Below are 17,596 nucleotides of genomic sequence, written 5' to 3' on the forward strand. Positions count from 1 at the left end.
GCCATTCCTTTGTTGATTTGGATGTATGCTTTGAGTCGTCATGCTGAAAGAGGACGTTCCTCTTCATGTTCAGCTTTCTAGCAGAAGCCTGAAGGTTTTGTGCCAATATTGACTGGTATTTGGAACTGTTCATATTTCTCTCTACCTTGACTAAAGGCCCGTACACATGAGTGGAAATTCGGCCGGGAATTTTCGTCCGACGACCGATTTGCCGATTTTCGGCTTGTTAGTATGATGCTTCCGACAACCGACTCCGACTTTTCGGCCGAAAAAATATTGGTGCGCAGGCTATATAATTTTTGTCGACCATCAAAACATGTCTGATTTTCGTCTCATTAGTACAGATTTCGACGGGGAAAAATCTTATGAGCAAGACTAGGCATGCTCAGAGATGAAAGAACACATACAAAGCAATCCAACACATGACATCACTTCTGAAGTAGAATTCTGTCGTGCAGGAAAATTCGTGTGCAGTCTAGAGCACATTCCAACCAACAGACACCACTCTGGACAAAAGTCGGATGACCGGTCGGCGGAAATTCGTTGCGGGTGTACGAGGCTTAAGGCCCTTGTTCTAGCCAAAGAGAAACAGCTCAAAGCATGATGCTGCCACCACCATGCTTCACGGTGGGTATGGTGTTCTTTTGGTGATGTGCAGTGTTTTTGCGCCAAACGTATATCTTTTGGAATTGTGGCCAAAAAGTTCAACCTTGGTTTCATCAGACCATAACACACCACATGCTTTTGGGAGACTTCGGATATGTTTTTGCAAAATTTACCCGGGCTTGGATGTTTGTCTTGAGATAAGGCTTTTGTCTTGCCACTCTACCCCATAGCCCAGACATATGAAGAATACGGGGGAATGTTGTCACATGTACTACACAGCCAGTACTTGCCAGATATTCCTGCAGCTCCTTTAATGTTGCTGTCGGCCTCTTGGCAGCCTCCCTAACCAGTTTTTTTTTTTTTTTTTTTCTCTCGTTTGTAAATCAATTTTGAAAGCATGTTCAGTTCTCAGTAATGTCACTGTTCCATATTTTCTCCACTTATTGATGACTGTTCACTGTGTTCCATGGTATATTTAATGCCCTGGAAATTGTTTTGTACCTTTCTCCTGATTGATACCCAATTACATTGAGATCCCGCTGTTGCTTTGGAAGCTCTCTGCGGACCATGGCTTCTGCTGTAGGATGAGACTAAGAAAATGTCAGGAAAGACCTACTAGAACAGCTGAACTTTATTAAGGGTTAATCAGAGGCACTTTAAATGATAGGTGTGTACTGACTCCTATTTAATATGAGTTTAAATGTAATTGCTTAATTCAGAACACAGCTACACCACCAGTTATATGAGGGTGTGCACACTTTTATGCAACCATAATATTTAATTTTTTTTATGTTTACTACCTCCCACCCGTTTGCTATAAATGCACACCTGAGGGATCCTTCCCAAGCCGGGTTGTGTGTGACCATAGACACAGCATGCATTGGCCCCACCCCCCTACTCTCTGAGGATTTGACTGACAGTAGCAGGAGCCAATGGCTTTTACTGCTGCCTCTGTGTCCTGTGAGGAGAGTGCAGACCAACCCTGCTGCAAACTAGACTAATGGAGCTATGCTATACAAAGCATGCTTATAATTTGTTTCAATATACCATTGAAAGAAGTTTACTGTGAAGTACCAAAAAAACCTGTTGATCTAAACATATCTGTTGTCCTGTTTCTTGTGTACACTTTGTGCATTTAACTTGTGCCCTCATTCTCTTCAGACAGAATGAGTTGCCTATGTTAATAGGATAGGGGGTGGGTTTGAGTAGTTTAGCTAATGAAAACTATAGAGAGCGCTTATACTATTCAATCCACAAAATTCTTGTGTGTTGTAATTCCGCAACAGGATTTAGTAGCGAAGTGCAATTCTGGCAGATCAACTGGTTATTTTCTGTGCTTGCAAGGTCTTTAAAGGGATAAAACCTGTGAAATGTACATGTATTTTAGAGATGTACATCATGTTTTATTTGCTGTTTTCTTTTTGTTTTTGTTTTTGTTTTTTTGTTTTTTGTTTTTTGTTTTTTTTTTACCCAATAGAAGTCATCCATGCATGTTTTTCATTCATGGCTTTAGGACTGTTGGTAGTTTGTCCCTTTTTTTGTGATTCTGTATAAATTTTCTGGTGCATAGGGCTGTCTATAGAATTGCTGAACTCTACATCTGTATAATGCAGCCTTGGTTTCTTGATCAAGATGAACAAATATTTCTCTTCTACATTTCAGCAATCCACCTCTTAGTGAAGAAATGCTGCCCCCTGGAGAGTGGATGTGTCACCGCTGCACCATACGCAGGAAGGTAACTTGCTTTGCCTTTCATATATTTACCATCCTCAGGACATCTCAGTGATAGAATAGTGTACTTTGTTGAATATTTGCTTAGCTGGGTGTAGTTGCTATACAAAGTGAGGGACAGTTTACATTTGATATTCATGATCCCTAGTTCCTATGCTGTTCCCACAGCTACTCATACTCAAGAAAGCTTGCTGTTGAAGTAGGTGTATGGCACAAGACGGTGTGCACAGACGTGGTGTGTGTTTGTTTTTTTGTTTTCCTACATAGTATATTGTATTTTTTCATAGTTCTATTACTTTATAATAGTGGAGTTTATACTTCAGTCAAAAGTGAAAATTGAGCTTTACAGTTCATTTAAAGGTAACTATCTACCCTGCCAATCTCTCACATACTAGTGTGAGTGTATAGCTTTAACACTCAGGTGTGTCAGCTATCCCCATTTTGTTGCTGATCTAGAATTTTGAGAAGTATGAATGTGTGGTGAAAAGTCCCCAACCTGGCCCACATGCTACAGGGTTTTGTTGCTGGATCCTAAGGCATAAACAGCGCCTATGGCCACAAGCTGGCTGTCATTTTTTTGTCTCCTTCTCCTAAAACCGGTCTCCCGTGCCCTTGGTTTTACTCTTCCTGGCACCCTGCTCTGTTGGAAGAAAGAGACATGCCTCCTGAAACAGAGCCTGTCCTGAGGCCTTGTAAAAAGCCTTATATTTATCAATCATTTCCTCTAAGTATAGAAGAGAATGGCACAGAGAGCATTCTTGTTGTGTATGACTTAATGTAGTTGATATTGAATTGTTTCGATTTGCCAAATAGAACCATTTACTTTTGCCTTTCAGACCTCTGGTTTAAATTTCTCCACAAAATGTATTTTGATACCATAATGGCATATTGTCTCTCGGTATGAATTTGACAATGTGCATGCCCTTTAAATGTGTTCGTTCAGCCAGAACTATGCTTTTTTTTTTTTTTTTTTTTTTTTTTTTTTTATTTTGGGCAAGTGCTTGTAGTTAAGCCACTTCAGCTCTGGAATATTTTACCCCCTTCATGACTAGGCCATTTTTTGCTATTCAGCACTGCGCTACTTTAACTGGCAATTTCTGCAGTAATGCAATGCTGTACAGTAACAACATTTATATAGTTTTTTCCCTACAAATAGAGCTGATTAGTGCTAAAATTATACACTGACACTGGCTGAGAAGGGGTTAACATTTGGGACAATCAAAGGGTTAAATGTGTGCCTAACAATGTTTACTGTATGTACTGTGTGGTGTTTTTACTAAGGGATGTTCCTTATTCCTTTGTGGAAAAACACAAAAACATCACCGCTGTCAGAAGAGAGCTTTGTGTTTTTACATACACAAAGCGCTCTCCTATCACACGCCATATATATATGGTTCTGCGCAGCCAGCCCTCACTATAGTAGTAACGCTACAGGGCGTGGTTGGCAAGTGGTTAAAGCCATATGTTGGGTATTGTAAAAAGTTCACTACCAAAGTTCCCAACTCAGTCCACTTTTTGCACCAGTGATGAGAGGACTCATTCTTGCCACTGATATGTAGGATATCAGTGGTGGGTGATTATAAACCACTTATCCTCTGGCTATTTAATTCATAACATTTGTATTCTGTGTTCAGGGATGTGTAATAGATCACATCTATTCCTACTGGAAATAAAGCTGGTTAGTTTTTTTTTTTTTTTATTGGGAAAGAACTTGGAGACAAGGAACATTCATTCTTTTTCTTGGTGACCATTGTCTCTGGGACTAAGAATGAATGCAAATCCAGAGGTTTGTGTTGTCACTAGAACAGAAAAAGATTTGAAACCTTAGTGGTTGCACTTGTTGTGACAACTATCTGATGTAATTTCCTCCTCCTCCCATGTCCTGCTGGGGAAATGTCCTGCCCTCTACAAACCAGAAGGCAAAATAATAAACTGACAATGGTTTTACCATTCATTGCTTTTTAGAAATGGCAATAGCATTGCTTTTTAGAAATAGTTGATAGCTTTTCTTGTACTTGAGTATTGTTTCTTTGCTGAGACAACCGTGCATAGCATTAACATACCCAGGAAATGCCTATATTTTCATTCTGTCATGCATTTATATAGTGCATTTTACCCATCTTTTCATTTTACCCATCTTTTGTTTTTAATTTGTACTTTAAAACCTAGTAGAATATTCTCTTTTGTTCATTGACTTAGACAGCTCCTGATCATCTTGACCATTGGGTTATACTGCCCCCTACAGTACTAGGACACTAGGCAGAAAAAAGAACTTGACTACACCTATGGGCAGTCCCAGAAGGTATACTCCCCCTCTCTGCTGTAGGTACTCAGTTTTTTTTTTTTCTTCTGCCTAGTCAGGAGTAAGGACCTAGTTCCTTGCTGGGATCTCTGGTTCTGGCAATTTTTTCTCTTTTTAATTCTATTTATTTTCTCCTGTTTTTTTTTGTTTTCCTGTGAGATCTACAATAAACTGCCAGACTGGGCTATGGGCTAGAATAGATAATCTAGATCCAGTGGTCATCCCAGTCTGGCCAGCAAGCGCGCGCAGACCACAGCTCCACACTAGATTGGCCACGACTTGGCCCCACCGGACGGGGCTGGTCTGCGAGTTAAACATCTCGCGAGGTCGCATACGACCTGGTTTCGGCCCGCGTCGCAACGTTCCTCCTGACCAACAACCCCCCCATTTTGATGGCGCACTGCCTGGAGGGGTGCCCGCCTGGTTCCTGGTATTGTCATGGTAACTGCCCCCCCCCCACCTCCTGGAGGGTTTTGGGGTGGACGTGGGCCCCTCCCTGGGACGGTCGAACCCCCAGGCTCCCCTCCTTCCAGTTTGGGCACCCCCTCCCTGTGGTCCTGTGGTCATCTACCCCCCCTCCACCTATACTCAGGGTTGTATGGTGGTTTGGCCTACCTCCTGGGGGCTGGGACAGGGTGCTGTACCTGGTGGGGACACATGCCACGTCCCCCTTCCTGATCTGTGCCCTGCCTGGGCCCCAGGGATATTCCTCATGAGAGCCTTGTGGGGCTGCCATTTTGTTGTAGCCTATGTTACTGTGGAGTCTTCTGGGCAGTGATTTTGGCTGTCTAGCCCCGCTTTATCCCCTGGTGCTGACTCCTGAGCCTCTTTCCTTCCTGGACACCGTGCGTAGCGTGCTTTTGAGCCTGGTGCTCCCAGTGACTGCTTTATGGGGTCCTCTCACTCTCTGCTGCTGCCCCCCCCCCCCCCCGGTGTTCCCCTGCTTCATCTGTCTCCTCAGATCCTGAATCTGATCTGGCCACTGCAGACTGGGCCCACCCTGAGGGTTCTGACAGTTCTATATGAGGTCTCTGCAAAGGGAGATCTTGGCCAAATGGGACAAGTGTCCGAAGTCTCTGGACAATCAAATCTGGCTGAGCCGAAAAATGGAAGGGTCTCTGATCTGGTGGCTTCACTCTCCAGCTCTTCTCTCCCCCCTGTATTGGACAGTGGTTACCACAGATGCCAGTCTGTCTGGGTGGGGAGATGTCCTGGGTCTGATCTCCACTCAGAGTTTGAACACTGGAATAGTCCAGACTCCCGATCAGTTTCCTGGAACTTTGAGCGATCAGGCTGTGGCTCATGTCAATCGACAGGGTGGAACAAGAAGTGTATTGGCAGCTCTGACTGTTTTGTTCCGGCCCTCTCTGCGATACACGTTCCAGGGGTGGAAAATTGGCAGGTGGGTTATCTCAGTCGGCAGGCGTTGGACCAAGGGGAGTGGCCTCTTCACCTGGAGGGGTTTCATCAGTTGTATCTCCGGTGGGGCACCCCCGAGGTAGATTTGTTAGCGTCTCGGCTCAACAGGAAGGTGCAAAGATTTGTGGCACAGTCACCGGATTCGCTTACGGATGCCACAGACGGGCTGGTGGCCCCCTGGGGCCTGTATCATCTGATTTACGCCTTTTTCTCCTCAAGCTTCTGCCGAGACTCTTGCGCAGGATTGAGGCAGAAGGAATTCCAGTCATTCTAGTAGCTCCGGATTGGCCTCGCCAGTTTTGGTACGCCGACCTGGTGTGGCTGGCTGCCGACGCCCCTTGGAGACTACCTCTTAGGGAGGAAGGATCTGTTGTTCCAAGGGCCAATCTTTCATCTTGCTTTACAGTCGCTGGCTTTGACAGCTTGGCTGTTGAAAGCCAGGTGCTGAAGGATGGAGGTTTGTCGGGGTCAGTGATTCCTACACCAATAAAAAGTAGGAAGTCTACTTCTGGGAAGATCTACCATCGTCTGTGGAAATCGTACATCTTGTGGTGTCGCTTGGTGTTCACTCTCCCTCTTTTTCGGTGGCTCGGGTCTTGACCTTCCTTCAATGGGGGGTTGAGAAGAATTTGGCCTTGAATACCATTAAGTTCCAAGTGTCGGTCTTGGCGGTTTTCCTACAATGACCCTTGCTCACGCACTCCCTGGTGCCTACTTTTTTTTTTTTTTTTTCAGGGGGTTCCACATTTGACTCCACCAGTGCGGTCCCCACTACCACCTTGGGATCTCAACTTAGTGCTTTATTCTCTACAGAAGCGTCCCTTTGAAAATATGCGTGAGATTCCCCTGCTTATGTTGTCCCAGAAAGTGGCCTTTTTGGTGGCTATCATCTCTACGTGCAGGGTGTCTGAATTGGCGGTGTTGTCTTGTTCCCCTTATTTGGTGGTCCACAAAGATAAGGTGGTTCATCGCCCCTGTCCGTCGTTCCTTCCAAAGGTTGTCTCTGATTTCCATCTGAATAAGGACATTGTGTTGCCTTCCCTGTGTCTCAGGCCAAAACAGCCTAAGGAAATTGCTTTGCATTCCCTAGATGTGGTATTCGGGTGTACCTGGCAGCTACGGAGTCTTTTAGGAAGTCAGACTCAGTGCTTATGGATGGACCTTGAAAAGGACTATGCGCTTCATATGCCACCATTTCCAGATGGATCAGATAGATGGTGACTCCCGGCTATTCTATTAAGGGTCAGGTTCCTTCTTTCCTTGCGAAGGCTCACTCTACACAGGCACTCTTCTTGGGCCTTCCATCATCGGGCGTCCTTAACGCAGGTGTGCAAGGCGGCTACTTTGTTGTCGGTGCACACTTTCACAAAATCCTAAATAAAAACTTTATAAAGTGGATGTGTTGGCATCTGCGAATGCCTCTTTTGGCTTGCAGGCTGCTGTATAGGGGGCTTGTTCCCTCTTTGGGGGTGTAATGTTTTTCAGGTGGGCTCCAGTTTTGGTTAAGCTCCTGTTACCTGGTTGACTATGGTTTAGCCTTAAATTTTTTCTTGCTGTTCCCACCCTTCATGTTTGACACTGCTTTGGAAAGTCCCAATCATCAAGATCAGGAGCTGTGTTCGTCAATGAACGAAGGAGAAAATTGAATTTTTGACTTACCATAAAGACCATTTCTCTGATGTTCATTAACGGACACAGCACCCACCTCTATGGAGTATGGAGTTGTAATACTTTTGACACTGCTTGTAACAAAACTGTTTACCTATTGCAATAGCAGAGAGAGGGAGTATACCTCCTGGGACTGCCCATAGGCTTAGTCAAGTTCTTTTTCTGCCTAGTGTCCTACTCCTGTAGGGGGCAGTATAAACCAATGGTCAAGAAGATCAGGAGCGGTGTCCATCAATGAACATCAGAGAAATTGGTTTTACGGTAAGTTAAAAAATCCTTTTTTTTTTTTTTCTCAATACTGTGAAGCACATTCTCTATTATAGTACACTCACTGGTCACTTTTTTTAGGTATATCTTGCTAGTACCAGGTTGGACCCCCTTTTGCCTTCAGAACTGCCTTAATTATTTGTGGCGTAGATTCAACATTGTGTTAAAAACATTCCTCAGAGATTTTGGTCCATATTGATATGATGGCATCATGCAGTTGCTGCAGATTTTTTCGGCTGCACATCCATGATGCAAATCTCCCATTCCACCACATCCCAAAGGTGCTCTATTAGATTGAGATCTTGTGACTGTGGAGGCCATTGGAGTACAGTGTCCTCATTGTCATGTTCAAGAAACCAGTGGTGAGATGATTTGAGCTTTGTGACAGGGTGCATTATCCTGCTGGAAGGAGCCATCAGAAGATGGGTACACTGTAACCATAGGGGATGGACATGATAGCAATAATACTCAGGTAGGTCATGGTGTTTTAAACTATGCTCAATTGGTACTAAGGTTCCCAAAGTGTACCAAGAAAATATCCCCCCACACCATTACACCACCACCACCAATCTGAACCGTTGATACAAGGCAGGATGGATCCATGCTTTCATGTTTATGCCGAATTCTGACCCTACCATCTGAATGTCGCAGCTGAAATCGAGACTCATCAGACCAGGCAACATTTTTCCAATCTTCTATTCAATTTTGGTGAGCCTATTTGAATTGTAGGGCTGCAACTATCCATTATTTTCAAAATTGATTAATTGGTCTTTTTTTTTTTTTTTAATGGTTTTGATTAATCAGATAATCTCAAATGTGTGGTTTATAATTTGTAAATATATAAAATGTAAAATACTGTTTACTCTTATGCATAAATATATGCAGTGGTAAATATAAATAACCAGCTATACGGTTTGGGAACAAAATATCTAATCCACTCTGAGAATAACAGAAGAGATATACAGTATGTATACTATTACAGGTTGAATCTGGAACACATCAGACTCGGAGATCAAAGTTTTATATGTATTAACAAAAAAAAAAAAATTAAGACCTAAAACACTGTTTTTCTGATTTTCAGACAGGACTGTAAAAAATATGCATGAGACTTTTGTCGCTGTACAGAAATTATAATAATTTCGAAATGGAATGTTAAAGCAAGTGAAATTTTCAAATTCCATTTGGCCATTCGTCGAATGTACAAAGAAATTTTGTGCCAATATTCTAGTCCAAAAATCGATACGTGTATGGCCAGCAGACGAAGTGTAGTAGTAGTAGTAATGCTTTTTATTTGCCTGTCACAATGGGGTTAAAAAAAATGACTTGGCCATTTATATAGTATCACTCAAATTCAATGGCTGCATGAAATCGGCGGTTGCTGCAGCCCACTAATGGTGCGAAATTCGAACAAAAAGTCTTAGTTACGATTTTCGAAAGAAAATTTGTTTGGTATTCTACCTATGTGTAACTGGCTTTATTTTGCTTCCAGTCTATCAGCCTTCAGCTTCTCTGGGTTCAGATGCTGATCATCCCTGCACAGAGTCCCTAACCACTTGCTGCCAAATCGCATACCTGTACATCATTTGGCTTCAATTGGTTGTATTTGAGTGATCACCCCGGTACCATTTGTAGAGCCGACGGTCGTCTCTTGTAATTACAACCGATGCGGCTAAGCAGACGCTTGGCTGTTATTACAAGCATTGGGAGGGGACCCCCAACCCCCCTCTCCACCTAGGCTCTCCTATCCCATCAGGAGACCCGAGCCACCAGCTAGCACATTCGCCATCTGGCCAGAGACTCGAACAAAGCCGGAATTGACGCCATGACATTACAGTTTACTCGGCAACCAACAGAGACAGTTTTAAAAAATCTAAAGTATTCAAAAATGCTGATCTTGGCATTCTGAATGCTTTCATGTGCAGAGGAGTGGTTTGGTGTCTTATAGTTCCCTAACCCCTCCATAAAGGTTACCTGTCGCTGCCTATTTCTGTCACAAGGGATGTTTACATTCCTTGCGACTGTGTAGAAAGTAGGGATGCACCGAAATTTCGGCCACCGAAAATGGGCCTATCCCATTTCGGCCGATAATGGGTTAACATTGCCGAAAATAATGGCCGCCGTGAGGAAGGAGGGCGGCGCAGGGCAGGTTTTAAAAGTCCCGCCTCTGGCCGGCCGCCCGCCTCTCAATGACGTCCCTACTACTAGATGTGTGCATGAATGGACATACCAGGCGGGGGGGGGGGGGCGGGGCGAGCGTCCGCTATAGAGACTAGAACTAGGTGATCCTTCCCTGTCAGCTCAGCGCGACTATGTGTGAATGAGAACTGAACTGACACTGGGCGGGGGAGCGCCGCTAATAACTATAACTGTGAGCTTCACTTCACTGTCAGGCATGTATCTCCGCTGACAGTGAAGTGAAGCTCACATAGTTACAGCTATTAGCGGCCGCTCCCCCCGCCCCCCCACCCGGTGTCAGGTCACTTCTCATTCACACACAGTCCCGCTGAGCTGACAGGGATGGATCACATAGTTCTATCTATAGCGGCCGCTCGCCCCGCCCCCCGCCCGGTATGTCACTTCATTCAACACAGATCGTAGTAGTGACATCACCGGGAGGTGGGCCGCCGGCCAGAGGCGGGACTTTTGAATGAAGGACACCCGAGGAGGGACACTGAGCCAGGAGGGGGGGGGGGGAGGGTGTACTGCCGAGGGGGACGCTGAGGCAGGGGGGGGGGGGGAGCTGAGGCAGCTTGCCAATGATATTAGTATTATGCAGCATGAGGGGTTAATGTATTGTCACTGCTGGTCACTAATCTATTAGTGACCGACTAGTGGCAGTTAATTAACCCCTTTGTGCTGCATTAGTGCAACCAGTATCAGTGTTAATTAACACTGGTTGCACTGATACTGGTTGCACTAATGCAGCACAAAGGGGTTAATGGTCGGTCACTAATAGATGAGTGACCAAACCCCCTCATGCTGCATAATACTAATATCATTGGTAATTAAATTAACCTCTTGCCAACCCATCACAGTACATATACTGTGACAGGGTGGCAGCGACAGGTGTACGTCGCTGCCTGTTTTTGGTGTATGCCCCTGTTCTATCCATTTTAAAAACATTTTGGGGAAAGTCATTTTTGGTTTCGGTTTTCGGCCAAGGGCATCCTGCATTTTCGGTTTCGGCCCAAAATTTTCATTTCGGTGCATCCCTAGTAGAAAGTGATCCAAAATAATAATTAAACGGGACGGTTTAAAATAAGAAAAGCGCCCCATCCCTTAATGCTCGCACGCAGAAGCAAACGCATACAAAAGTCTCAACAGCTAATGTAAATGTGTTCAAACCACACGTGAGGTATTGCCGTGATCGTTGGAGCGAGAGTAATCATTCTAGTGCAAGACCTCCTCTGTAACTCCAAACTGGTAATCGTTAAAAATGTTTACAGCGGTGGAGATTTTTAAGTATTCGAGTTTGTTGCCATTCCACGAGCATGCACAATTTTAAAGCCTGACATGTTGGGTATCTATTTACTCGGCGTGACATTTTTTTCTTTCACATTATACAAAAAATCAGGCTCCCTTTTTACTGTTTTTTGTTTTTTAATTCATTAAAGTGTATTTTTTCCCAAAAAATTACATTTGAAAGACTGCTGCGCAAATTCAGTGTGACATAAAATCTTGCAACAGCCGCCATTTTATTCTCTAGGGTCTCTGTAAAAAACAAAAAAACAAAAAATCTATAACTGTATGGTGTTCTAAGTAATTTTCTAGCAAAAATACTGCTTTTAACTTGAAAGCAACAAATGTCAGAAAAATACCTGGTCTTCAAGTGGTTAAAGTGATTGTAAATGTTGGATTTTTTTAATTTTTTTTTTTTTTTTTTAAACAAACTTGTCGTACTTGCCTGCTTTGTGCAATCATTTTGCACATGGCAGCCCTGGTTCTCCACCTTCTGGGGTTCCACCCTGGTGCTTTTGGCTCCTCCTGCCTTAAAATTCCCCCTATAGCTAGGAGTAAAGTTTAGTCTAGAGCAGCCCTCTAGTTTTTCACTCACCTGCTCGCATTTTGCGAGTGGAAATGATTGAGGGGCGAGTGTGGTGCTGCCTCGGGAGCCATTCTCCCATCAATCGCCCAGGGGAAGAGAGGAGAGGAAGAGAAAAGCTGGCCGGATAATCAGAGCGGGGATCGCCCTGCTGTAACAGCTTTTATTCCAATTGCCGTCGCACAGCACCGCCTCCTGGCCCGGCTCCTTTGATAGACAGAACACCGGTCCAATGCCAGGGACATGTGACGTCTATCATAGGAGCCAATCCAAGAGGCGGGACTGTGTTTTATGGTGAGCACCTGGCAATTGAATTGAAAGCGGTTACAGCAGGGGGATCCCCCCCCCCCCCCCCTGCTCTGTGATTATCTGGCCGGCTTTCCTCTTTCTTTTCTCTCTTCCCTTTCACTGGTGAGGCTGCATTGACGGGCACAGATTGTTTGTTTATTTTTGTAACTTCTGCATTTATGCAAAACCATGTAAGTGTCATTTTATGAGATAATTTATGAGGGCGTGTTTAAGGACGGGGCAGATGAGCTTCTGCTGTAGAATCACTTCATTCTCCTGCCCAGGACTACATGCCCCATGAGGAATTGTTCCTTCCTCACACATTCACAAGCTCTCAGACACGGACATGGATGATGTACTGGGCTGTATGTGTGCTGCAGTGTGTATACTGACATGTATGAATGGTGTACTGCACTGTATTTCCTGATATGTAAACCAATAATGCATTCTGTGTGCAGGCCAACTAATCGGTTAACCAACAAATCGGTTATGAAAATAGTTGCCAACTATTTTCATAATCGGTTATCAATTATGTTAATTCGTTGTTTATGCTATAGCGAATTGTAGCCTCAGTTTCCTGTCCTTAGTGGACAGGAATGGCACCTAATGGGGGGTTTCTGCTTCTGTAGCCTATCTGCTTCAAGGTGTAATGTGTTGTGCATCCAGAGATAATCTGCATAACTTGGTTGTAACAAGTGATTATTTAAGTTACTGTTGCCTTTCTATCATCTCCAAAATAGTCTGCCCATTCTCCTCTGACATCAACAATGATTTTCTTCCACACAACTGCCGCTCACTGGACATTTTCTCTTTTTCGGACCATTCTCTGTAAACCTTAGGTATAGTTTTGCTTGAAAATCCCAGTAGATCAGCAGTTTTTGAAATACTCAGACCAGCCCATCTGGCACCAACAACCATGCAACGTTCAAAGTCGCTTAAATCCCCTTTCTTCCCCATTCTGATGCTCGGTTTGAACTTCAGCAAGTCATCTTCACCACGTCTAGATGCTTAAATGCATTGAGTTGCTGCCATGTGATTGGCTGATTAGCAATTTATGTTACCCAGCAATTGAACAGGTGTACCTAATAAAAGTGACCGGTGAGTGTATATCTGAACTGTGCTATTTGTATGAAACCCTTTTTAACTCATTGCTAATTTAGCACACTTGCTATTGGGTTTCCTTCCATGCAGAAACGTGAGCGTAAGAAGGAGCTGGGACAGGTCAATGGCTTGGTTGACAAGTATGGAAGGAGGAATGTGTCTCCTACCAATGACTTGGATTTTTCGGAGCGAGCTGCTGGCAGCCTTCGAGCCCTTGCCCAAGCCAGGATGTTAGAAAGGAGGGTAAGCCGCCCAGGCACGCCTACATCTAGTGCCAGTACAGACACTCCCAATTCTGAGCAAAATGATGTGGATGAGGACATGATTGATGTGGATGATGATCCTTCTGGAGAGTCTGAGGGCGGACATTCACAACTTAAGAGACCATTTCAACTCCTTATTGCAGCAGCCATGGAACGAAATCCCACCCAGTTTCAGCTGCCCAATGAACTCACCTGCACCACAGCACTTCCAGGTAGGTGATCAGTAACTGTTTCCAGTTATCCCAAATGTATTCTATAACGTTTGTATTGCTTGAATAAAATTGTCAAAGGGTCACACAAGTAATAAAGTACAAATTAACAAATCTCAGTATAAGGGGCCTTGGGATTATGTGTGATAATGCAAACAATTAAATTTAATGCCACTAACCATTGTGCATAATAGTTTGTGGCATTTCAAGATCATGGTGCTTCATGGTAGGAAACCTACACATTGCTTAATAGTTCTATTGGGTTTGCCTGTGTGTAATGAATGTATAGTGCCTTGAAAAAGTATTCATGCCTCTTGAAATTTTTCACATTTTGTCATGGTACAACCAAAAACAAATGTATTTTATTAGGATATTATGTGATAGACCACAATGTAAGGAAAATGATAAATGGTTTTCAAATTTTTACAAATATCTGAAAATTGTGGCGTGCATTTGTGTTCAGCCCCCTTTAGGCTGGGTTCACACTTGTGCGATGACAGACATCGCTTGTGATTTGCACCACATTGCCGTGCAGATCACATGCAATGTCTGTGCAATACGATTTCAGCAATTCAAACTGTATGGCTAAAATTGCATCTCATTCGCACCAAAATGGTGCAGGACCCTTTTTTGGTCCTCACTGGAATCGGATTGCATGGGTGTTCACAGCTATATGTTCCGATTCCTGCACCATTTCACAGTTTGCAATGCGATCTGTGAACAGGTCTGGGGGGTGTTAATAACTTTCCATTGACACCCCAGCAGTTTGCAGATCTCAGTGGGCACCAGTGTGCTATTCGGGTGCAATGCGGGAACTGGCACTGAATCGCAAGGTTTCCCGCATCGCACCAGTGTGAATGGGACTGACTCGGATACCCCTAACTAGCTGCAGAGATACACAGTTAAGGTGGGGGAATCCGTCCACAGGACAACCATTAGTTGTGAACTTCACAAATCTGGCCTTTTATGGAATAGTAAAACAAAATTCGGTGTAACCGAAAAAAGAACTGCGCAAATGGAGTGATATTTAACAATAAATATATAAATGTGAAAAATTAGGGAATGGAGTGGTGATTGGTGAAGGCATTTCACATCAAGTCCAATTGTATTTGCTGCTGGAACTTAAAGTTTGCACCGAGCACTTTTCAAGGACTATGTTTATTATTTTTATTATTGCTATATTCATTGGAATATTCACCTTTAAATAATTGGTTCATATGTTTGTTATTTATGCATTAGCACTTTATTGTGAGTATACTGCTGAGCGCAATAACCCACATTCACTATTTTATGGAATAGTGGCAAGAAGAAAGCTGTTGCTGAAAGAAAGCCATAAGAAGTCTCATTTGCAGTTTGTGAGAACCCATGTGGGGGGACACAGCAAACATGTGGAAGGTGAACATTTTGGCCTAAAAGGAAAACCCTATGTGTGGCGGAAAAGTAACACTGCACATCGAACTGAAAACACCATTGTGGGGATGCTTTTCTTTGACTAGCTCCCCTGTCCCTGCTAGAGTTGATGGAAAGATAGATGGAGCCTAAACACAGGGGGTTCTTGGAAGAAAACCTGGTAGAGTCTGCAAAAGACTTGAGACTGGGGCGGAGGTTCTCCTTCCAGCAGGACGACCCTAAACATACAGCCAGAGCTACAATGGAATGGTTTAGATGAAAGCATATGTATGTGTTAGAATGGCCCAGTCAAAGTCCAGACCTAAATCCAATTGAGAATTTGTGGCAAGATTTGAAAATTGCTGTTCACAGATGCTCTCCATCCATCCAATCTGACAGAGCTTGAGCTATTTTCCAAACAATGGGCAAAAATGTCACTCTAGGATGTGCAAAGCTGGTAGAGACATACCTAATAAGACTTGCAGCTGTAGTTGCAGTGAAAGGAAAATTACAAAATATTGACTCGGGGGGGCTGAATACAAATGCACACCACACTTTTCAGATATTTGTAAAAAAAAAAAAAAATTGAAAACTATCGTTTTCCTGCCACTTTGTGTTGGTCTATCACATAAAATCCCAATAAAATACATTTTCATTTTTGGTTGTAACATGACCAAATGTGGAAAATTTTCAAGGGGTGTGAATCCTTTTTAAAAGCACTTTAGCTTGAGAAACGTTAACGTGACGGAGCACGGAGGGGTCCTTCTTGGGATCAAGTCAATGGCTGAAGAGAATAAAGTAGATGTGGAAAAGGAAGGACGTGGGGGAACAGAGCAAAGAGTGGAATGTAGCATATGGAAGGAGAATGGTTGAATAGGATGCAGGGAGAGAAGGGTAAGTAGAACAGACTGGGAAGGGATAAAGGAGGAGAAAGGGAGAGCTATTCGATCAAATCTGCTTTGCTTGACTTTTAAAGGCTAAGTTTACCTTTTGTGTAAAAAAATAAATAAATAAATGCAAATTTTTTTTTTTTTTTTGAAAGTAAAAGTGCATTCATTTATTTATTTTTTTCATGAGCCTGCAGAGCATTGCTCCCACAGACACTTCAAACAGCTCTCTGACCGTACCTCTGTACAGGCAGACAGTTGCTGAGATGCAGGAATGAACCTTGCTTTGTGCACTGGTCCAAATCATTTGATGGAGGGGGGTTATGGTGTAGGGTTGTTTTTTAGGGTTTGGTCCCTTAGTTCTAGTGACGGAAACTCTTAAGGTGTCAGCATACCAAGACATTTTGAAAAATTTCATGCTCCCAGCTTTGTGGGAACAGTTTGGGAATGGCCCCTTCCTGTTCCAACAAGACTGCGCACCAGTGCACAAAGCAAGGTCCATAAAGACATGGAGGAGCGAGTCTAGAGTGGAGGAACTTGACTGGCCTGCAGAGTCTTGACCTCAACCCCAAAGAAACTGCTTTGGGATGAGTTAGTGGGCAGACTGCCAGCCAGGCCTTTTTGTCCAACATCCGTGCCTGACCTCACAAATGCGCTTCTGGAAGAATGGTCATACATTCCCATAGACACACTCCTAAACCTTGTAGACAGCCTTCCCAGAAGAGTTGAAGCTGTTATAGCAGTAAAGGGTGGGCCAACTCAATATTGAACCCTATGGACTAAGAATGGGATGCCACTAAAGTTCATGTGTGTGTGTAAAGGCAGGCGTCCCAACACTTTTGGTAATATACTGTATCTTGCTACCCCTCAACAAAGTGACAGGTACAAAAGCTTTTTAGCCAATCTACTATGGCCGTTGATGTAAGACAAGTCTCAGATTTAGACAGTCCGGCAGAGAATTAATGTGTACTGTGCCCCCTTACTGGATTTTTTTTTTTTCTTGGAATATAAAAGTCCAAGCACATCCTTTTGCAAAGTGTGCGAAATTGATAAATAGATTTTTTGTCCCTTTTCTTTGATATCAAAGTTTATGCAAAATACGCTCCTCTACAGGCACCAGCAAGCGAAGAAGAAAAGAGGAAATGACAGGAAAAAATGTAAAGAAAGCACAGCACGAGTTGGATCACAATGGTCTGGTCCCATTGCCAGTAAAAGTCTGCTTCACTTGTACTAGGTATGTAAAAATAACAGGGCTCTATTAAAGGTTAAGCCCACCCAAAAGGGATATTTTAGTTTAAATGTTGACACCAGTAGGCTAATTCACTAGTTTAGTGATCTTATGAGCACCCTTGCAAAGATATCTTCCTGGCAAAATGTGTCTCTGCTTTCATTTTTGCTAGACCCTCTAGTAGTCGCTGTAACAG

General features: G+C 43.5%; 1 protein-coding gene across 1 annotated transcript in view; it reads left to right on the forward strand.

Moving 5' to 3' along the window:
• Positions 1–17,596, forward strand: part of PHF12 (PHD finger protein 12) — a 158,942-nt gene that overhangs the window by 51,248 nt on the left and 90,098 nt on the right. The window contains exons 3-5 of the mRNA XM_082246246.1: positions 2,269–2,341; positions 13,515–13,899; positions 17,286–17,406. Of these exons, the coding sequence (XP_082102372.1) occupies positions 2,269–2,341; positions 13,515–13,899; positions 17,286–17,406 (579 nt within the window). The remainder of the gene's footprint in view (positions 1–2,268; positions 2,342–13,514; positions 13,900–17,285; positions 17,407–17,596) is intronic.

The sequence above is a fragment of the Pelophylax lessonae genome, assembly GCF_965119305.1.
Source record: "Pelophylax lessonae genome assembly, chromosome: 2".
NCBI classification, from domain to species: domain Eukaryota; kingdom Metazoa; phylum Chordata; class Amphibia; order Anura; family Ranidae; genus Pelophylax; species Pelophylax lessonae.